This window comes from Megalops cyprinoides, chromosome 20 (genome assembly GCF_013368585.1).
Source record: "Megalops cyprinoides isolate fMegCyp1 chromosome 20, fMegCyp1.pri, whole genome shotgun sequence".
Taxonomy (NCBI): Eukaryota; Metazoa; Chordata; class Actinopteri; order Elopiformes; family Megalopidae; genus Megalops; species Megalops cyprinoides.
In genome coordinates, this window is record NC_050602.1 from 6485898 (window position 1) to 6508165 (window position 22268).

The 22268-nt window shown below is 44.6% G+C and overlaps 2 protein-coding genes across 3 annotated transcripts in view; both read left to right on the top strand.

Moving 5' to 3' along the window:
* ppp2r3a (protein phosphatase 2, regulatory subunit B'', alpha) overlaps positions 1 to 14747 on the top strand; it is a 35305-nt gene extending 20558 nt beyond the window's left edge. For both annotated transcript variants that reach the window (XM_036554265.1, XM_036554266.1), the window contains exons 2-13: positions 2609 to 2884; positions 3616 to 3719; positions 4346 to 4448; positions 5074 to 5148; positions 7025 to 7111; positions 7601 to 7757; positions 8086 to 8134; positions 8827 to 8916; positions 9418 to 9593; positions 10890 to 11008; positions 11300 to 11406; positions 11784 to 14747. In XM_036554265.1, coding sequence (XP_036410158.1) covers positions 2609 to 2884; positions 3616 to 3719; positions 4346 to 4448; positions 5074 to 5148; positions 7025 to 7111; positions 7601 to 7757; positions 8086 to 8134; positions 8827 to 8916; positions 9418 to 9593; positions 10890 to 11008; positions 11300 to 11406; positions 11784 to 11880 — 1440 coding nt within the window. In that variant the 3' untranslated portion in view covers positions 11881 to 14747. The remainder of the gene's footprint in view (positions 1 to 2608; positions 2885 to 3615; positions 3720 to 4345; positions 4449 to 5073; positions 5149 to 7024; positions 7112 to 7600; positions 7758 to 8085; positions 8135 to 8826; positions 8917 to 9417; positions 9594 to 10889; positions 11009 to 11299; positions 11407 to 11783) is intronic.
* Positions 14748 to 17322: 2575 nt separating this feature from the next.
* Positions 17323 to 21801, top strand: LOC118796047 (transmembrane protein 212-like). Its single transcript, XM_036554877.1, has 3 exons — positions 17323 to 17377; positions 19595 to 19918; positions 21781 to 21801. The coding sequence occupies exons 1-3, from the start codon at positions 17375 to 17377 to the stop codon at positions 21799 to 21801; spliced, it is 348 nt and encodes a 115-aa protein (XP_036410770.1). The 5' UTR covers positions 17323 to 17374.
* Positions 21802 to 22268: the final 467 nt, after the last annotated feature.

Consider the following 22268-nt stretch of genomic DNA (forward strand, 5'->3'; position numbering starts at 1 on the left):
AAAAATTAAAAATGGCTGTTCAAATAAAGGCACAGTATTGGGGGGAGGGGGCTATTTTGGGTGACTTTGAAACGGATCTGTGGCGACAGAAAGCCAACAAGTTGTAAGGAGTCAGGAATGGTCTCATTAGAGCCGTGAAGTGCCCCGTGTCATTTAGCCCGGGGGGTGGGGGTTCACCGATAATCCCCCTGCTCCCCGTTCTTGCAAATATCTGAGCGGAACAGGATAGCCCTCTAATCCAGAGCCACGCTCAACCCACAAGACCGAAAACTCGCTCGTTAAATTTGCAAACTCTCCACGTCACAGCACATCCCCCTCCCCTGAGCCCGGCTAACCCCCTCTGTAGTAATATCAGGGCTTCCGTGGCCACACTGGAAGCCTGATAAAGGAGCAGGTACATTTTATTTGAGGCTATAGGCGTATAGGCTAGAGGCTATAGTGAGTTGTCCCACATGTGCAAATTATATGTCAAAGGAAAAATGAGCAAGTTATAAATAAATTGAGTTGCTGATGTCATTTAGCATGTCATCTTGAAAAGGATATGAGGTGTTCTAGAAAGAGTCAATGAACCTCGGTGTAGTGTCTAGCTTAACATACACAAAACACACACCAGTTTGTGAATGCTTGAAAGGTCAAACCAAACACTTTCCCTGGGTTGACTTGTTCCTCATTGCTACCTACACCCAGGAAGGCTAGTGACTGAGCTTTCAATTGACAAGTATTTTCTGTTGATGAGTTTTTAGTTTAGCTAGGAATTTGTCAGAGCATAGTAGTCATTTTGTGCCGTGATTGATGTTTCATGTCAGTGTCTTGTGATGTACTGCCTAAACCCAATCAAAACACTTTTTTTTTCAATTTAATGCTGTGATTAATGGTTCCAGTGGACTAAATAAGGCTAAAACTGTGCTGATATGTGTTTTAACTCCTTGTGTTAGTAGGTTTAGATATTAGTTTTTAGAATTATGTTGTCATTGAAGTCAAGATCCAGATTCAGGGACTTCATCTGCAGTGTATATACACTCGGGTCCAAAATTATTGGGACACCTGGGAATTTTGCGGTTAAGTGTGGATGTGTCCATGTAGCTATTAGTTTTATCACTCGAACCTAATTTATGGTGTGGCGAAAACAGTTACATGTTTTGGCAACTATTAACATTTTCAAAACATCTCTTTATGTGGTTGGCACACAATTGCCTGATGACTACCCTTATTTCCAACATTTTAATAATATGTATGACATTAATTCTGCCAAACAAACTGACAATTCCATGACATTAACTTAATTTTAAAAGGTACCTACATACTTATTGAGTGCAGACAAGTGAACAAAAATGACCATCACTCTAATTAGACCTGATTGAATGTTGCCCTGCCCCCTAATTGAACACTCATACTGAAGCCTATATAAACCTAACAAGGTTGGAACATGGTCACAGAAGATGAAGCTGAAATTGACATTGACATAAATATGGCTTTCTCAATGTCTGATGGAATATGCAGCAAAAATATTGTGGGTTTTCAGAAAAAAAGTGAGTGTCCCAATAATTTTGGACCCCAGTGTAGGTGTGTCAGTTTGCATCAGTTTTAAGTAATTGATTAGTTTTGCCTTTCAGTTTGTGTTTACTGTTAGCAATACCAGTTGTTCCCATCTGATTTGCTGCAGAAATGATTGGCATTCTTTATATTCAAGAGCCATAACATTGTTGCCGTGTAACTTTTTGCACGTAATAAATCTGAGTGACTTGCTCAGGGTTTCTTGCATGTCAGTTACCATTACTTCTGTTTGCTCAGCTGCTGGCGCGCGGTGATGATGCGTTACATCACAACACACTGTAGTTCTAGGTCACCGAGTGATGAGGTGTTCTTGTGATTGAGCGTGACAGGCTGAAAATGTTAATGTATTCCAGAACTGGCTTTCAGCTGTGGGCTCCACATATGCTGGTGCAATACCTTAATGTTTGTACAGTGAACAACTTCACTGCTGTGTCAGTATGCAGTATGACTATCGGGCTAGCTGCAGCTTGGCTGGGTGACTTGCTGACCAATGATAAAAGGGATACAGCCCTTAATGGAACGTCTGAAGCTAACCCTGTAAGCAAACACTGCAAGCTATTGCTGTAAGACATAATATATGACAGTGCTCTAGAAAAATGTTCTTCAGGACAATTGTTTACAATATGATTTTGCCAATTCATCCACCAGGGAAAAATGAAGACATAATAAAATATAAAACCCAAAATTTTAGGGATATATTTTGAGTATGTCAGGAGAGCGTTTAAATCCTTGCCAATTTAAAATGTTTTATGTACATATTGTAATATATGATACTGTATACTGTATACTGTATCATACTGTATATTTTTGTATTTTATTAAATGTATGGGTAGAATACCCTTAGAAGGGTCTGGGTGGTACGTTAGTACCAGAGGGAGGAAGGTTTGTACCAGGTTTGGAACAGTCAGTCTTTGTCTGTCTCCCATGACGTCCAACAGAATGACTGTGTAAGGCCTGGTATGTTCATTAGGAACAGGACTTCCTGCAGGAGGAAGAAACCAACCTGCTCTCCTCTGTCTCCTCAACCCCTCTCCCTGTCTGCTTCTTTCTCCAGATCCAAAACAAGCCCGAAAAGAAGCCGGGGACCCCACCTCCGGCCCCCGCCCCGGCGCCGTCTACCCCCACGCCCCCTCCGCCCACACCCCCGCCCGTCAGCAAAGTGGTGGCCGCGCCGCCTCCCAGCTCCATAAACATTCCACGCTTCTATTTCCCCAAAGGACTTCCAAACTGCAGCGCCAACTTCGACGAGGCCATCAGCAAGATCGAGGCGGCCTTCACCGAGTTCGAGGAGGAGAAGGCCGACATCTATGAGATGGGGAAGATCGCGAAGGTATGCCACCCCGCCCGCGGGCGCACGATTTAACGTGAAAACACACACGCGAGGCGCTAACTCGCAGGTCTGTGAGTACAGCTGGAGATCCGTAAACGTGATGTAGGACCGCGGAAAGTGCTGTAACATTAATGGCCACCAGAGCTTGGAGTTTGTGTTTCCAGATGAATTTACCCACAGAAAAGTTCACACCTCATTCTAATCTCAGCCTGTGGTCTCCCGCACATGTGTGGAGACACAATCTGAAATGGCCTCAGCCACACAGGGAACACTTTACACTTATGGTACCATGGGAAGGCAAAGAGCGAGACTTAACCATTCAGGCCTTTCAGTACTCACTCAACTCACCATCAAATTCAGCAATTACCCAACTCTTAAAGTTGTTTCTACACTTCTTAATTTATCCATTTGTGTAGCAGAGTCCCTCACTCAGACCAGTGTACACACTATCCATTCATACAGCTGGGTATTTACTGATGGGGCTCAGGGTACAGCAGCAGCGTCTAACCTGGGAGCCGAACCAGCAATATTTATTCAGTTCCTTGACCGCCACTCACTACTGCTGCCAACTTTATGTAGAGTAACAGGGGAAAAATGAACAATTGGGTGTTTAAGTTGGTAACACAGTAGGAATAGTAGTTTAGCGGAGGGTTCTGGAAGATGTGCTTGAGCAGCAGGTTTGGGGAAGATGGCAACGTGGTGTTCTGAGTCCTTCCTCTCTTCCTCTTCAGGCCTGTGGCTGCCCGCTGTACTGGAAGGCCCCGATGTTCAATGCTGCCGGGGGAGAAAGGACAGGCTTCGTGTCGGTCCACTCGTTCGTTGCGATGTGGAGAAAGTAAGGAAGCGTTTCCTTGCCAGCTTTCTGAGGGGCAACAGCCTCAGTCAATAACAGCACTGTGAGACTATTTTAAGTATGCGGAAATGGTCGTCTGGACAATGTGATCTTGTCCAGTTTGAGTCAGAGAATTACATTCAACAAGATTCTTTTTATCCCTGGATAGCAGGGGTTTCAAGTGGTGAAATAAAAAGCATAGGTGAAAGCATAAAGCTGAGGGAAAGGCTTAAAGATTGGAAAGTTCACAGGGTATAAATGAAATAAGGCAAACTCATAATAAAAGACAGTCACAGAATCCAGAGGGTATCTGTTCAGAGTGCAATCACATGCACAAAGCACGAATGACAGGTTATACATCCGGAGTTATAGTCTGCTGAGGCCCTGATGCCCTTTTAGTCAGCCAATCAAATTACTTTTCAGCATTTTAAACCTTGACTTGGACCTTCAGAAATTAAACCAAAACAATGCATTGTCTTGACATTCCTCCTTGAACACAGATAGCATGCAGGACTGTCTGACCTAAGGGAGTCAGACAGCCTTCAGGACTAATTGTGACAACAGAGAACAGGCCCCCTTTCAGTGTCAGGCGCCGTAATGGATTTCGGGCCTCTCTTCTCACCCCCCAGGTTGTTACACAGCTGCTATGACGACGCGTCCAAGTTCGTTTACTTGTTAGCCAAACCGGGCTGCAATTACCTGGAGCAGGAGGACTTCATCCCGCTGTTACAGGTAACAAACACAGCGTTGCTGGCTGCTGCGGCCAACCAAGCGCTATTCCTGTGGTTCATCTTCAAATACAGAACACAAGGCTAAGACATTAATGTGTTTGGGTACGCTGTCTTTATGGGTGAATGATTTACACACCTCTATTTTTAAGGTTTAAAACAAGAATGCGGTCTATTAATAATGAATTATATTAAGCTCCACTGAATCATGTGTTAAATGCTACTAATAAAGAACAGCCTTAGGTGCCCTTTAGGGTGTCATTTCATTAATTCAACTGCTTATAATGTTCTTGACATTCTGTATTTTGTATGGTTTTACACGACTGCTCCCATTTTAATCCAGCTGTCTTTAATTTGTAAGCGCATATTGTAGTTAAGTAGAAAATTCAGTTTCCTGAGCTGATGTCAATATCTGGTGTAGGTTTATACTGTACGCACATAATCACGAGCACCTCCCAAATCTGATGGATGAGACACCAGGCTGGATGAGCTCATGCTTATTTCCATGCCGACCTCCCGAATGTGCGCGTCAAGAACGCACCTTGCCGAAAAAGGCACAAAGGAGAAATGTGTCATACGTAATGTGACATAATAGTTACGGTTGTGTCATATGTGACTTTTCGTTTCAGGACATAGTGGACACTCATCCAGGGCTGACGTTTCTAAAAGATGCCCCTGAATTCCATTCCCGGTACATTACCACGGTAAGCAAAGCCTTCCTCTCAGTGCTTCACCGGGGTAGTGGGAAACTCCTTCCAATGAGTCTCTCCCGGAAGCACATCACCTGAGGTCTAGTCAAGGAGGTCAAACAGCTGTTAGTTTCAGTGCTGATGGGGAAAGAGCAGAGGGGTTTTCATTTTCCTTGTCATTTGTTGTTGAGGGCAGTTCCATAAGATTTCCTGCTTCTACAGCAGCATTTGATTCTCATCAGGATTTGATAGTGTCTATATCAGCATGTTAGCGTTTGACTAGAAGACTTAATGTGGGTTTGTATTAGCATCTCATAAAGAACTCTAATTGCTCTTGGAGGCTGACTCTTTCATCAGAGATTCTTACAATTAGAGAGCCCTGTACGTTGAATTGTATATATAGTGTGACGTAACTGGGAAAATTTATAGAGTATTAAAACCTCAGTCTTTCAGTTTGGGGTACAAATTCAAGAAGGTGTTACTTTTTTAAGTCTGAACACACACGTTCTGCAGCCATTAAATTCATAAAATGCATTGAAAAGGAAGGAAAAACTTGTTTCTCAAGTTTACAAGAAAAAAAAATCATAGTTGAAGAGACGCCAATATAAAAGTACAGTATGAACTGAGAGGGGTGACAGAAAGCGCTTCAGGGGGGAACGGCAGAGGTTCTGACGGACGCGGTGACGGCCGGCGGCACGTGTGGGGGGACGTCAGCGGTCCTGACATCACGGAAAGAATGATCCCAGCAGCTGGCGAGGGCAGGTGCCTATATTTGGTCGCTTCCTCCAGCCTCAGCCTTCACACCTCTCGTACAGGGTCCCCCCCCCCCCTTTCCCAGCCCCCAGGGGGGCTTACCGGCTACCAGGAAGAGTAGCTTTATCCATGCGGCTCTGTCACTCACCATGTGACACCAGACCCTGGAGACTATTGTCACCACGGTCTACCTGCTCTTATTTAATTTCAATCTGGTTAAGTACTCCTACTAAAAATATCTCTGAGAGGGCGAGAGAGGGGCAAGTCGCCCCTGTGCTTCAAAACTGAATACAGCGTCCTGTCTTCTGAACACTCTTCAAAAAAGGCAACTGTCACTGTCAACCTCCTGAGAAATGCTGTATCTAGCGTTGTCTTTCATTGGCAGACCCTTTTATTCAGAGCTTATAAGGATATGTGAAATACTTATATTCTTGAGTTCAGCATGCTAAACATTATAGTAAACACAGTGCCTAACAGTGATCTTTAACTGTAGCATAGACCATAGTCCATACACGCAACCAAACAATGGTCCATAAGAGCAACTTTTAAGTAGTACTGTATTAAGAGATTAATGATTTGAAAGAGCTGTATTACACTTCTGTCAGAATTGACTCGAGAGTGGGGTGGCTAGACTCGGGATGCTAAGCGTGAGACATTAGTACAGACTTTCAGTGTATGAAGTGTGGTGTCGTCCAATATTGACACAGACTAGGGAAAGCTCACCGCTGCTGCTATAGACACTGTTAAAACACTGATTATCTGCGCCTTCAGAAGAGTTTTGTTTACTGCCACCTGTGAATAGGTGTATGAAGATTCCACGAGGCCACCGGACCGCCAGTGTGAAAAAGAGAAAGTGACGTCAGGTGGCTGTGTAAACTGGAAATGTCACAGGCATATTATTAGAGGCTGACAGCCTATTGATGGCCAGCATTGCGGACATACCTGGAAGTGCGTCCCTCGGCTTAATGGCGTGTTTGTGTTTAAACAGCAGCGTGCTTTGTGTGTGTGCGTGTGTGTGTGTGTGTGTGTGTGTGTGTGTGTGTGTGTGTGTGTGTGTGTGTGAGAGTGAGGACTCACCTCAGAGGAAGCCGAGCAGCTCTTAATGAACCCTCCGTAACTCTTCACTCCCTGATGGCAGGTGATTCAGAGGATATTCTACACGGTCAACCGGTCCTGGACCGGGAGGATTACCATGACCGAGCTGCGCAGGAGCAACTTCCTGCAGGTAGGAGCACGCGCTTCCTGTCTCCGCCCCCTTTCCCGCCTCACTGCTCGCCTTGCCTTTCCCCTCTGGCCCATACTCACTGTCCCGTATTTCCACAGCTCTCTTTTCCATCCACCCATCCATCTCTCTCTTGCTCTTCTCTCTGCTCCTATTATTGAATGTTCTAATAGGAGGATCCCAGCAGGCTGATTTACTACCAACCACAGTAAAAATGCTCTGACCACAATTGTTATTACAGATGATTTTAGTAAAGTATTTTTTCATGTTTAAACAAGCTCCAAATGACATTCTGAGTTAAAAATAAATCACCCTTGATCAGTGGCAGCGTTTCACTTCAGTGGGTGATCATTTGTGTATTTATGTTGACTGTCTAGCAATCTTAGCATCTAGCATCTTAAAAATGTGTTTTGGAATCTGCTTATCAGTCGTGTGGTAGCGTATATCTCAGTAGTAAAGAGGTGTGTGTGTGTGTGTGTGTGTGCCTGCCAGACTCTAGCCCTGCTGGAGGAGGAGGACGATATCAACCAGATCACAGACTACTTCTCCTACGAGCACTTCTATGTCATTTACTGTAAGTTCTGGGAGCTGGACACTGACCACGACCTCTTCATCGACCCCAAGGACCTGGCCAGGTACAACGACCATGGTAAGAGCGACCGCATCCCCGACTCTGGACTGCACTATAAATGTAGAGTAAGGGGCTAAAGGCAGCGTAACCAGTATTGTTGTAGGTTTGAATCCCATGGTTACCCTGAGTAAAGTATGCAGCCTTATTTTACTTGCTTCTCAAAATACCCAGCCATTTAAACTGATAATAGTCCATTGTGTTAGCTGTGGAAGTTGCCATAGGGAAGCTTTTGTGCTTATCAAATGATAATATTGTAATGTAATGTAGAGCTGGATCCGGAGCTGTGTTTGTGTGCACTGTGCTGGATAGGAAAGCTGTCTGATATGCTCTCTCCTCTTTCCACCAGCCTCGTCCAACAGGATAATCGAGCGCCTGTTTTCTGGAGCAGTCACCAGGTGAGGCATAACATTCCAAGAGACATTCCCGCTCTTTAGAAAGGATGAAACGTGTCACCTTGTCCTAAGCCACATATGCACAATCTTGCCTTTCGTGGGTTTACAAGATATCACCAGTAGCGTTGCTTCTTGGTTTATGTCCTTCATTCCACCTGGATTTTTTACGTTTCAAAACTAGCAACCCCTTACATCCGCATGCCACAGTGTCAGTTTGTGATGTAGTGGTTTTGTGATGCAGCTGTCGGCGCCTTTTTACCACCCCACAGGAAAATGCATGATCCAAGATGTAAATTTATCCTGAGACATTATTATTGTAATGTTTTGTATTAAATGTATCCTAAAACATTTTGCAAATAAACCATTGCTGTGGTTTATGCATGATGTACATGACAGAATCTGCATTGTGAAATTACTTTTATTCTGAAACATATTCTTTAGTAAATACAGAAATTTGCTTACATGAAGTAGGCTGTTGTTTATCGTAATGTGTATATGCCTCATGTTGGTGTATGTGATGTTTTCATGCGGGACATTGTATACGTTGTTGTATCAGAACTGCAGAGTGTCGCAGGGTGTCAGTTCTGCAACTTACAGGCTTCTCTCTCTCTCTCTCTCTCTCTCTCTCTCTCTCTCTCTCTCTCGCGCGCTCTCTCTCGCTTTCTCTCTCTCTCTTTCTCTCTCTCGGTTTTCAGGGGAAACTCCGTGCAGAAAGAGGGCAGGATGAGCTATGCCGAGTTCGTATGGTTCCTCATCTCTGAAGAGGACAAGAAGAACCTCACAAGGTACCACTGCCGTCTGTAGCACCCCACACACGACACACGCATCCGGGCACAGACGCACACGCACACACACCCACCCATTCTCTTTGTCGGGACTGGTACTTTCATCAAAGTGGGGTTGCCGCAGCATTCCCCCTCCTAACCCCAATAACGTTCTCCATTTCTGTCCTCTATGCCCTCTGTTGAATGTAACTGCAATGCACTTTAATTAAGTGAGCAAGTGAAAATTAGCTGGTGCTGCATTTTGTTTTTCTTTAGTTTGTTTCTTCTGTACATATGTCCAACAGAGGCCCATATCCAAGTCAAAAATATGCATTTCTTTCATCTTCACTTTTATTTGCTGTACCTTTGTCTGTATAAGGTGAAGAATGACTGAAACACACAGTCACCCCAATCATACAGGTAAAAGAAAAATAATGAGAGTTTAACCAAAACCCATCAGACAGAGGAGAGCCCTGTAAGCCCGTGTGTGTGTGTTTACGCACCTGTCCGTCCGGCCCGCAGCATAGAGTACTGGTTCCGCTGCATGGACCTGGACGGGGACGGCGTGCTGTCCATGTACGAGCTGGAGTACTTCTACGAGGAGCAGTGCGAGCGCATGGAGGGCATGGGCATCGAGCCGCTGCCCTTCCACGACCTGCTGTGCCAGATGCTGGACCTGGTCAAGCCCGCGTGCCAAGGTGAGGGACCCGCCCGCAGCTCCGGACGCTACCCCCCACCCACAGCTCCCAACACTACCCCCCCACCCGCGGCTCTGGATACTACCCCCCACCCACAGCTCCGGACGCTTAACCCCCCCCACCCACAGCTCCGGATACCACCCCCCCCCAACCACAGCTCTCAACATTATCCCCCCTCCCACAGCTCCCAAAACTACCCCCCACCCACAGCTCCCAACACTATCCCCCCTCCCTCAGCTCTGGATACTACCCCCCCTCCCACAGCTCCAGATACTACCCCCCCCATAGCTCCCAACACTATACCCTTCCCACAGCTCCGGATACTACCACCCACCCACAGCTCCAGATACTACCCCCCCCCCCCCCCCCCCCCCCCCCTCCCACAGCTCCCAACATTATCCCCCCACCCACAGCTCCGGATACTACCCCCCCCCCCCCCCCCCCCCCCCCCCCCCCCGACCCCCCCCCACCCACAGCTCTACCCCCCCTCCCACAGCTCCAGATACTACCCCCCCACCCACAGCTCCAGATGTTACCCACACCATCCCCCAGAGGCGCAGTCTGCTCTAGGGAGCTCCATGCTGTTGCTGCTTTTAGCCTCTAACGTGATCCCATTAGGAACACCCTCTCAATGTGGAATTTAGAACCCCTTCCTGGACGTGGCACATTCCCCATTCTCACACTATCTGAATCCAGCTCAGATCCACAGCGTGAGGGAGAGACTCACTGAGACATCCAAAGGGAACATCAAACAGCTTATGTTTATGATGTGTCCTTAAAAGGAATGGGTGTCATTGTGTGTGCTGATGTTCCATTTTGGTGATGATGATTGCCCCAGTGCATAGTGTGCAGAGTAGGAGTGGTCAACCCAAATGCTGGTCACATGTTCACAACCTGCCATCTAGAACCGTAGTCACACACTCAGGATGTGTATGTGGATCTACCTCCAGTCATGTATAATTTAAATTAAGTTAGAACCCAGGAGGCAAATTAGCCAGCTAGTGGTGTAATGACTACTGTAGTGCTGACCTCCTCATCTGACATCTTCCCAGTTGCATAGCCAGCCTGTTGATCAGAAACCTTGAGCAAATGGCAGCCGTAGAGACATGTTCATAGCATAAGGGCCTTTGACTGGATCTGTGTAGCATAACGCTTTTCCTTGAGGGTCGTTTTGACATGCTTGACCGAAACCGTCTCTGCTACCATGTGCAGATCTGAAGTCTTGCCATCGCCACCCCATTACCTGCTCTTGAAGTAGTGGGTGCAACCATGGTCTGACCACTGTTCTCCCCACAGGGAAAATCACCCTCCACGACCTGAAAAGGTGCAGGATGGCACACATATTCTACGACACCTTCTTTAACCTGGAGAAGTACCTGGACCACGAGCAGAGGGATCCCTTTGCAGTGCAAAAGGTGTGATGGAGACCCTGTGGTTTCCAACAAAGGGTGCACCCCTCATTTCCAATACATTAACAGTTTCGCACCGCTTAAGTTTGGAGCTAATCAAAGCATTTAACCCACAATTCAACTACATTCAGCTACAGGCTCTGACAAGCCTCTGTTCAGTCTATCCACTGTGTCAATGTTAACTGTTGTATTTAGCGTGTCAATTTGAAAATATATAGATAAGTCTTGCTGTATTTGTCTGAAGGCACAGGCAGTCGTAGGGCAGGCGGTGACAGTGATAGTTTGCCTGTCTTTCAGGATTTGGACAGTGACAGTCCAGAGCCCTCAGACTGGGACAAGTACGCGTCGGAGGAGTACGAAATCCTGGTCGCTGAGGAGACTGCCAATGAGCAGCTGCAGGAGGGGTGAGGCAGGCGTCTTCCTGACCACCGCCATACAAGCACTCGCCCTCAGAAAAGGCGTTTTCTGTGTTTCAAAATCCAGCTGAGACCTTCCATTTGTTAGTCTGTGGTATTAGAAGAAGATAACTGCTCATTTTGGATCCTAATCTGAGTCCATAAACCAGCAACACAATGAGAATGTACAATTAACGGATGCCTTTTTTTCTCTGTCTCCGATCGTTATGAGGTTATGAGGATGAAATACAACTAACTGTAATGTTGGGAATGTTGAAATGATTTCATACACAGTAATATACACCTTAATTTTTTTTGCACCGTCATATTTGCTAGCTACACTGCAGCATCTGTTGACTTTTTTTTCCTCCTCTCTTCGTTTGTAGGTCATTTGAGGACGACTATGAATCAGATGAGCTCACCGTCCCCTCAGAAATTGGGAATAAGATGGACAAACTCGTCATATCCGACCTGTCGGCGTGATCCTCGCTGGTCCAACGCACGACCCCACCTACCCCTTCCCCCTACACCCCGCCCGCTGGCGCCCCCCGTGGTCCTGACTGCCACACGAAGGGAAAGAAACATCACCTTTTAAGCTATTTTTCAGCTACTCTTCGGAAGGGAAATGCTTTTTTCTACACTTTAAAAAAAGACATTGTGTGTGTGCAATAGAACGGCTTGTAAACCAAAAGGCTTTTTCCGTGTTGTGTAACATGTCTTAACATCTAGATCTAGTCAGACTATCCATTCAGTTTTTTTTTTCTTGTTAGTTTTTTTTTCTTGTCCACTCAACAAACTGCCGGCAGATTTCTTTGATATTTGTGTGAATGGGGTTAAATTACTACTTGTTTAACAGCTGTGATCTTCAGAGCGCAGGACATCCCTGAGAAAGCCACATTACGCTTGGGAGATCTCAGCTGATTGACGATAATGATGCTGTGACTTAATGGAGATTTTTTTAATGGTCACAGAATGTGACAAAATTGATAGTTTTTCATTTAAAAACTGGTGTTTGAAGATCTTGCAACCCCCCATAGCCATGTTTTGTTTATTTAAGAGCATTTTAAACATCATCCAAACCCCCTCAGTGAGTCCTCACAGTATGATCTACTGTAACATGAGTTTTATTTTGTTTTGATTTTTATAGGCATGGAACATAATGTGTGAAACATTAACACTTGAATGTTTTCACTGTATTGAAATGTATTAGACGTCACACGTAACTTGCTCTTTTCCGCCACCCAGTGGTCATGTTTGGCATCACATGTTTAAGCTGGTCAAGATATTCCGTCTCAAGAGGAATCCTTGCTCTGTAGGGCTGAAAAGTGAAGTCAGGATATATTTAACTGTCTGAGATATGCACACATAACTTGTAACTTACAGTTTAGTTTGTTTTTTTTTTTAATGGTGAAACCAAAACCTTCGTTACACATTTCCACAAACCATTTCACTGTTTCAAATGAATTTTTATCAGAGCCATCTTAATTTCCTTGGCTACATAGGCTGAATGATATAGTTTGATATAGGCGTCTCTTGTTTGTGAACAGCCTGACTATATGCAATAATTTTCGATTTGAAATCAGTGTTATCTTCTATGGTCTTATGGTCTCACAGAATGACTGTGGTCTAAAGTATCCAATGCTTGAAGGTGACTTCTTATCTTTTTGAGAAAGTCGGTCTGAAATTCTTTTCAGAGGAAGTGAAGAGACTGTAATTACCGCCAAACATGTAGCCTACTAAAAAAATGAGCATAGTGTCAAAAGGAAGACTACAGCTTGTAACGTAGTCAGACTGCAATCATACCTTAGATCCCAGTGAAGCCAAGTAAAGTATTTGTTGTGTCACATCAATGCTAAAAGCACACATGTAAATAAGAGGAAAATGCATCTTTTATTTGAAAGGTACTATTTATTTCCTTATTGCTTTGCCAAACCTCTCCTCTGTTTTACTGACAGTTAAGGCCTTGTAGATACTGCCAAATTATTGCACTGTGTTCGGATAGCTGCGTGTCACATACATTGGTGATGACACCGGTGTATTTATTAATCACGGTACCTGTCCGCCGCCTTGTCTCTGTAATGTGACCTCTGGCTCTGATGTAGCCTGTCAAAGTGAATCTCACACACACACACACACACACACACACACACACACGCACGCACGCACGCACGCAGAGTGTCCCGTTACCCTCATACACGAGTTACAGTCAAATTTGTCTGTATTTCTGCCACTGCCTTAACTCGGCGTTCACACACTGTGACAGCGGTGACCCAAGGGCCACGGTCCTGCGGTGGCGTACAGGCCCTCCAGCCTGTGAGCACTTGTGCGTCTCCTTCAAGATCGCCGCTCTCACATCTCACTTTTTTTTTTTTAATTTGCCTCCCTGCGTTCCCAAGATAACCAGCATCCAATCAGTGATCTCTATCTTATTTCACCCCCCTCCTCTCCCGTGAACGCCTTATAATTCGACATCAGTTCTCAGCAGAGCCGTCCCTAGTCCGGTTCCTCTGTGCCACTGCTGAGAGAACTGGTGTCCAGCCACACTTTTTACTGTACACAAGCGGAGGATTTTTTTTTCTTTTTGTAATTAGTGTAAAATATTTTATTGCAGGACGTACATAGTTGCAATTCATTGTAACAGGCCTATGTGCAACACATACCTTTAGCTGTAGCTATACTGTTTTTAATGTTCCTATAGAACCTTTTCTAATAGTTACTGTAAATCTCTTTGTATTGTATTTTCCCAAGTGAACTTCTCTGCCACTGAGTGGCACAGGGTTTTTAAATTATAATTTTACTATTACTGCCAGTGTTATGTTATGTGCATCAAGCTTATTGAGGTGGAATTTTACAAGGAGTTCTGTCTGATTTCACTGTATGAAGACAATCAACTGGACGTTTTTTTAGGAGGGCATCTGACGCTGAAGTAGCACTTCTCTGTTAGTCGGGGTAACTTTCGAAGCAATAAAACTGCTGTAATGACGATAACTTATCGAGGCGATTTGATGTAAAAAGGAAAAAAAAGAGGCGAAAATCAAAACTTGAGATTAATGTTTAAATGTGTGAGTTATACCACTAATATTCTAGGTCTATGCAAATCAGAACTTCTTACAGGAGAGGCAGCTGTAAATGTAACGAAACGACTTCTGAAACCACACACCTGTCCGTGTCGCTCTCTCGGTTCTACCTGGCCTGTCCACGTGTATCCTCTTCTCCGGAGTACGTGCGTCTATTTTGCGGACAATTGTGAGTTGAATGGACCCCAAAACCAGGACTTATAAACAGGACTTATAATGAGACTGTGCTTGTGTTTCGCATGGCTTTTTTTTTCTTTGAGATTCTAAAATAAAATAAAGACAGGAAAAAAAAACATGAGAGAATGGAGCACTGCTTTGCTTTTTTGTGAAAGAGGTACAGCTGTGCTTGCTGTTGTCCACTAAAATCTAGTGACCTTGCCCATGAGTCCATGTATAAACCAGTATCTAATTATATTGATGTTTTAACCTTTTGTTTTTTACCTGCCCTTGTTAATATAAGGCACCACACATGCCCTGGACATGGAACACGGGAAATGTGCCTTTTAGTGACGTTGAGTCTTTATATAGTAACATTTATCATTATGACGAATGGACAGCATTGAAACAAAGACCAGATGAGATCATATTGCTGTTGTAGTTCCAAATGAAGATTCAGGTGGAGAATTTTTAGATAATCCCTTGTGCAATTGACAAATCTGTCCCATCCACATGTAGCAAAATCCCAGTCACCACTTCACACTTTTGTGTCAGCTGTTCATGGTATCTCTCCTCCACCCCATCTCCTCCTTAAACTATTCCTATGTATGATATCCAATGGGGAGGGTTAACAACCTTGGCCCATGGCAAGGTGCAACCCCTTCCTTAGACTCCAAGCCAAAGATCTGTACCACTATACCCTGATTGGCAGCAATGGCTCTTACTCTAATTCATATCTACTGAATAAGACTTTATTGGGAAGTGAGTGGCCCTTACAGAATAAAGTGCTTCTTTTTCGGGATAGGCTAGTCATACTTGGAATGGGTGCTTGGTTTGAACCCAACAATGCTTATCTCTATTCAGGTCCCTGGCAGGAAATAAAATCCTTTAATTCATGGTGTGAGTAATATGGAGTTGATATCATCTTGAACTAATCTGGCACAGAGGCCAAACTGCTGAAATTACATGAATATATCAATAACACGAACAGATGTCTAAGGCTAAGTATTCAAAACAGCAAAAGAGTGGTAAATATTTTCTTATGTGGCTATAAAAGGGTTAATATTTTTGTCTGTTTTTAGGAAAAACCCCGAGCAAAAATTATAGAACTTCTATCCAAAATGGCTGAAAAATGATATTCCCTCTGGTCAGTTCCAAAGAATGCGTAGGATGTGTGGTCAGTATCTTGACATTGAGACTCAAATTAAAGATGTTTTGTTCCGGAGGCTACACCTCATAGATTGTTAATCAGGTGGCCAAAAGGGTGAAACATGAAGAGTGACCTGTTGCACAATACAAAAGACAAGAACAGTGCAAGCACACAGAAGACCTGTTTGGACTCCTGTGTAGCACCTATAACCTGTGTGGATACAAAAGCAACAACCAAATGTAACTGGAACGTTTTGCACACATCCATCTTTGAGAAAGATCATTCATGGGGCACCTACAGTGACCTTATTCAAACATGGCTCTTGTGAGTCTTGTCACTGCTAAAGCACAGAGGTTATAGTGAACTGCAGCGCCATTGAAAAGTTATTGGTGGGGAACCTGTATTAGCTGGGAAAAGTGAGTCAGTGGTCATGGTGGGGACCTGCAGCATGTGCAGACCTTTCCCTGCCTCCCCAGCATTGGAGTGCTGTTTAATGGGGGTTTTATGACCCTCGCACCACAGGATAAAAGAGCCTTCGCTTCTCCAGCCTTCAGCATGTACGTGCCAACAAACATGGAGGGTGCAGCCCGTGGGCCTTATCGTTGAGTCCTTGTGTACACAGGGACCGGCGAGCGCGGGCTGACGACAGTTGCCGGGGGAACCCCGAGGGCCGCCAGAGCCGGCGGCACACAGGAGCGCTGTGTTTCGCTCCGGGCGGAGGAGTTCGACGACAATGGCGGACTTGTTCCGCTGCGCCGGGGGCGGCCAGTTGGCCTTTGGTGTTGTCAGCTTGATGTCAGGAATCCTTGCCTTCTTTCCCATGGTCAGCTACAAGCCGTGGTATGTGGGATGGAGCACCAAGATCGCGGCACCGCTTTGGACAGGACTGCTGGTTGGTATTTAAATGACCCGCTTCGTCATGACCCAGGCATGGGTATTTTGGCTCCGGCTCAGCTGAGCTCACTTGATCAGGTTCGGCAGAGCTGTTAATTGTATATGGATTTGCATCTGATATTCTTTTAACGTCATCTGTAAATGCTCAGGGGAAAATATTCGTGGGTGTGTTTGTGCTCTAAAATGGTGTGATCTTAAAATAATCGATTGATATCTCCTAACGTTTGTGCATAATAGTGTCTCAGTTTACAAAGCCAACTTTGCTCTTGGCCTTGTAAGCTTAAGTATAATCTATTGCTAATTTGGTTAAGGAGCTTAAAGAAGTTGTGAAAGAGCTTTGTTCTTTTATGACTTATTGCAGACAACTGTCAAAAAAGAATCCACAATACTGTTCAAATCTAGGCCTACGGTTTAGAAACACTGACCTATCTTCAAAACTGCATAACTGTACTGAGCACAATGCTACACAGATAAAGGTGAATTAGAACTTCTGACCTGGTATTAAAACACAGGTGTTGCAGCCTGTTTGCCTGTGTGCATTATCCATTTTGCTGAGATCAAAGTTTAAAAAGTTTTTATTGGCCTATGAAATTGCAGCGTGTCTTTCCAAACGTGAATAAATCTTTTAAATTGTGTTTCTCAGGCACTCATTGCTGGAACGTGTGTGCTTCTGACGAGTAAGCAACGAAACAACAGAGCAATGGTAAATATTGATAACTGTATTACATCGATTTGAACCAAAGCCAGCACGCCACTTTATAAAGAATTCATAAACAGCTGCAGTGCTTCATGACAGCTGACGTAAACCAGTGTAGCCTGAGTTATGCAAAAAAAAAAAAAAATTCCATATTAAAGTATGAAGCAACACTCTGGCTACCTTCATAGAGTGCAACATTTGCTTATAACTACTTAATAAAACAGTAATATCATGTCATGTATGCTTTATGAAGGCCCTATAACCCTACCCTCATATGAGTGTCACTAACAAAATATACCAGTTATTGCTGCCTTCAGATATTGTACATCAACCATTGCCTGTAATGAAAGATACATGCTACAGCATATAAACAACATTTAATATTTAATAACTGATATGTATATTGTTAGTGTTAACAGCTGATGTCTTGTAAAGTATGGCAAGCACTGTATTTTGAGGGCATTACACTGTATTCATGATATTCAGGATTTTATATTTTATACTGTCCTCTGTTCTTTTAATCTTGGTGAGGTATTTGAACCGCCCTGCATGGGTATAATAGTAACTCTATTTATTTATATGGAGCTGCTTTATTTCTGGTTTGGCAGCAATCAGTGGATACATCACAGTCAGTCTTTAACCTATTTTAATAGCCCTGCCCCCCCCCCTCCCACACACACACACACACACACACACACACACACACCAAAAAAAAAACAGAACAGGGAACAGAAAAAGAAATTGCTGATGGTTACTTGTTGGCCAGACACAAACTATAAATGCCATGGAATATAATTTTATTCCTCTCAATCAAATAAAACCCAGTGTTAGCTGCCAGCTGATACCGCTGCACATTGCAGGCAGTTTGCAGAGACAGTCCACAGCCAGTCGCAGTGAAAAGTGGCTCTGAACTGCAAGTGGTCAGCGCGAAGGAGAACCGGGATCTGTGTCTTTCCATTTGCTACCATTCCAATTGTTGCACTTACGCCCATAAATTGCACCCAAACAGGTTGATTACTCAATTGTTCGTTTTCATTGTCTGTGCATGTAGGTGTGTTTAATTGGCTGAGACCAGCCATTAGTTAGTGAGCTGCACCTGTGTGATTAGACTGTTATTGAACACAGGTGTGTGGCTGCTGAGAGAGAGGCTTTGTTTCAGCCGGCTGTACACAAGGCTGGTTTCGTTTGTGGTTGTTTTTTAAAATAAATTATTGGCTTGTTTTTGTAAATTGTGCTCCTTTAGTTCATGTTTGTGAGGAGTGCTGGCCGGCTTCTCTGCAGTAGCCATGCACAGAGACACACAGAAGCTGCAGGTGGTCCCTGCTTGGTGACAAACTGCCTCACCGCAATCAGCATTTTTGAAATTTATAACAATGCTGGTATGAAATCCTGACTTAGGATGAGAAGTGAGAAAAAGAAGGAGAGGCGCACTTTGGCATAGTAGCAAGGAACCCAAAGGTTGCCAGTTTGAATCCCCAGAGGGGCACTGCTGTTTTACTGCTTGGGAAAAGTACCTAACCAGAGTCTGTAAATACCCAACTGTATAAACAGATAACGTGTAACGACTGTAAGCTACGCCAATCCCCCTGGATAAAAGCCTCTGCTAAGCAACTGTAACACTGTACTGCTGAAATACAAAAGTCAACAGAAGTGGCAGAGTGAAAGTCTTCCAAAGAAACAAAAACATTTTTACATCCTATCTGAGGTCATTATTTTAGTTTGCTGTGTTTTCTTTCTTCTTTGAGTCTGTTTCCATTCAGTAAATGCATTGCAGTGAGCTGAAGATGTATCTCACCCTCTGTGTCTCACTGGCCCTGTAAATCAGTATCTGTCTGAATGCTGTGGTTTTCATATTGTTGTTCTCTATATCCTGTCAATGCCAAACCATTCCACAATGTACATAAAACTGAACATTTGGACTGTGTGCTTCATGTGTACACATGTATTTTATACATACCTGAAGATACAAATATATTACAATAGTATGTTCAATGTTGAACAATGTTGAACATAATCCCATAATTAAGTAACCTTTTGTGAAGTCAACTCATAACATTGCATTTATGGGAAAATATGATTCAGTTCCTGATCTGCTTTACGACGGGGTTTTCGGGAACGTTGTGTCCTGAGAGAAGGGGGCCTGTGTTGCTGTTTCTTCAGCATATGGAAAACATTTCGGTGTCACCTTGCGCCTGTGTGCGCCTCTTGTTTTTAACACTGCAGTGGGAACTGAGCTACACCTTCTCCACCCTCTGCCTCCTGATCTGCCCCGTGCAATTCGCGGTTGCCGTGGTGGCCACCGTGACGGGGCCATACTGCTACTACTCCTTCTCCGGCGCGGTGGGAACGGGCTACCTGGGCTATGTGGTGATGTTCCCGTACCCCTACCTGAGGTTCCGGGACCTGTGCCTGGACCCGGTGCGCATGGAGTGGTACCACCTGGGCCTGCAGATCGCCGACCTGCTCTGCGGTGCCGTCATCTTCGTCCTGTCGCTCGCCATCGTCATCGCCCTGACGCGTAGGCTGCTCCGCCAGGGGCACCTCAATGTAAGTGTGTGTGTGTGTGTGACCATAGCTGTTTTCTTACACATTAGAATTGGGGCTGTGGGTATTCATCAGTCAGCAACTGATTCTGGGTCAGCTTTTCTGGCCACCAGTCCTAATTAAAATCATTTTGACTAAAAGGTGAACACTGCCACAGAAACAGAGTTTGGGGCCAGCACTCAGAATTGGTAAATAGATGTGCAGATCCACTGATCTGTAGATTGACTGGATTAGCTCCTAACAAAAACAGAAAATGAGGTAAGCTCATCCAGACAGTATACAAGTCGGTGCATATTTACAGCTGCTGTTTTGATCCGGAAGCCCACAGTGTGTGTGTTTAAGAATGATAGTTTAATTAGACAACCCTGTCTTCCCCATGCTAATAGACAGTAGAAAGTATTCATTGTGATTTAATAGACCTGGAGCTGCTCTATTACCACAGTGCTAATATTCTACACCTTTTAAGTCAGCTTTATAACCGCATATATCCATTTGGTTTTTGTATGCGTTACAATCCTATGACATGCATTGCCTTTCAGCTTGACCATAAGCAACGGTAAGAATGTGCTTTTCATATTATTGCTATCATTCTTTGCGTTTCCACAGAAAATCTGACACAGCTGCCTTCCAAAGAGAACCTGGCCTGAGTTACAGAGCCCGCACTGAGATGAATGAATGGACAAAAACACTACTATCTCCTGCTTCGCTTATATGATTATCTTATTTCTGAAAATTCATTCATTCCCTATGTGGTAGAAAGAAACGGCTGTACGTTTAAAGATATACGTTTAAGTTCTCCGAACAGCAAAAGAAATGCTGCAATTGGATAAATTTGCCCTCAGAAAGAGGTCAGGACGTCAGAAACGGGATCATCCTGCCGGGGAAAGCGGAAAATGAAGTGCGACTAATGTGTCTTATCTCGCAGGAGCCCACAGGCTGCATTTGAATAAAGAGGCATTTAATGCGGTGTGTAAAGGAAAGCATTTTTGGAAGTGATTTCAGAACGCCGGGCAAGGGCTCAAGGAAGGGACGCGGAATGCCGCCGCGGGGGCCGGGCTGAACGGTGCCCAGGTCTCCGCCCTCGGAGAACGCGTTCCAGTTTCTCTCCGCACGGCGGGGGAGCGCGACGAACAAGACCCCAAGCCTGCGCCAGGGACTCCTTCCAGAGGGCGCTTTTCGGGAGAACGGCTGGAAATTTTTCGCTCGCGTGTCCAACATCTGCCTCGGTCATGGCCCTGTCTCTAAAAGAAATAAGCGTTGTTTAATCGATATGTATAGCTGGTGCTGCTTTCCACCGACTTAACAGCCAGAGAGATTTTTAATGACTGTGGGTGTTGAGCAAAAACATATCATAACCGTTGCGCAAGTGTCTTTGTCAATCAGCGCCAAGAAAGAAATAAATAAAAAATCATGACTTTGAATCTATTAGTTTGCAGCCTCTTTGTGCAAGAGACAGCTGTCATTGTCACTTTGTCTGTATATATTTCAATGAGAGAAGATCTGCACAAAGTTGTTGCCTTTGGAATTGTATTCAACGCAGATGCTGAGATAAATAAGAGATTTTGAAGGCATTTGTTCCTTTATTTGTGGAGCTCTGACAAGTGCTAATAAGCTTAGAATTAATAACATAGGTTTTAATGGGTAAAAAAGGATATTGTGAAAAGGGATAATATTGTTCTAACAAGTTATATATGACACAGCCCTTCTATGATAAACCCCAACGATTTCAACAAGTAGAATAAAACGTGAGCTGTTCCTGGCCGTTTATGAGCAGCTAGGTAAGACACAAACAAATAACTATGGTATAGGTTTGACCTTCAGCATTTCAGTGTCTGGTTCTTTTAATTCCGCCATCTCACCAACAGGAGGAGCTGTGTGTCCCCTGAGCTTTCAGCTCTCATGTTATCAGATGTGACAGATACTCAGAGAAATAGTTCTTCGTTACGCTTCACAACTCCCTCAACCCAAAACTTTGCTTTGTGCATCCGGAGCATGATTCTGCAGCGTGGACACAGTCTGAAATCCCAGCATGTCCCCCTGAAAAGAGATGAAACAGGGCCCTGCGGGAGCGGTTTCTTTTTCTTCCCAAGGACGCTCCAGTGCACCAGGGCAGTGAGCGGCGGCCGCCTGTGATTAGCGCGATTAAAGGTTCCGTGCGGTTTTTTTCCGCCCCTGCGAAGGCATATATTCGCGCAGACATCACGCCTCGGTGAGGCCGCGAGGAAAACCAGACGAGCGGCGAAGCACCGAGGCGCTGGCAGAGGCCCCTGCACACTCAGCTGTTCTTACATGTAGGCTGCACTCATCCTGTCATGCTCACAATGGAGTCGAGAGAGAAACGGAGAGACACAGA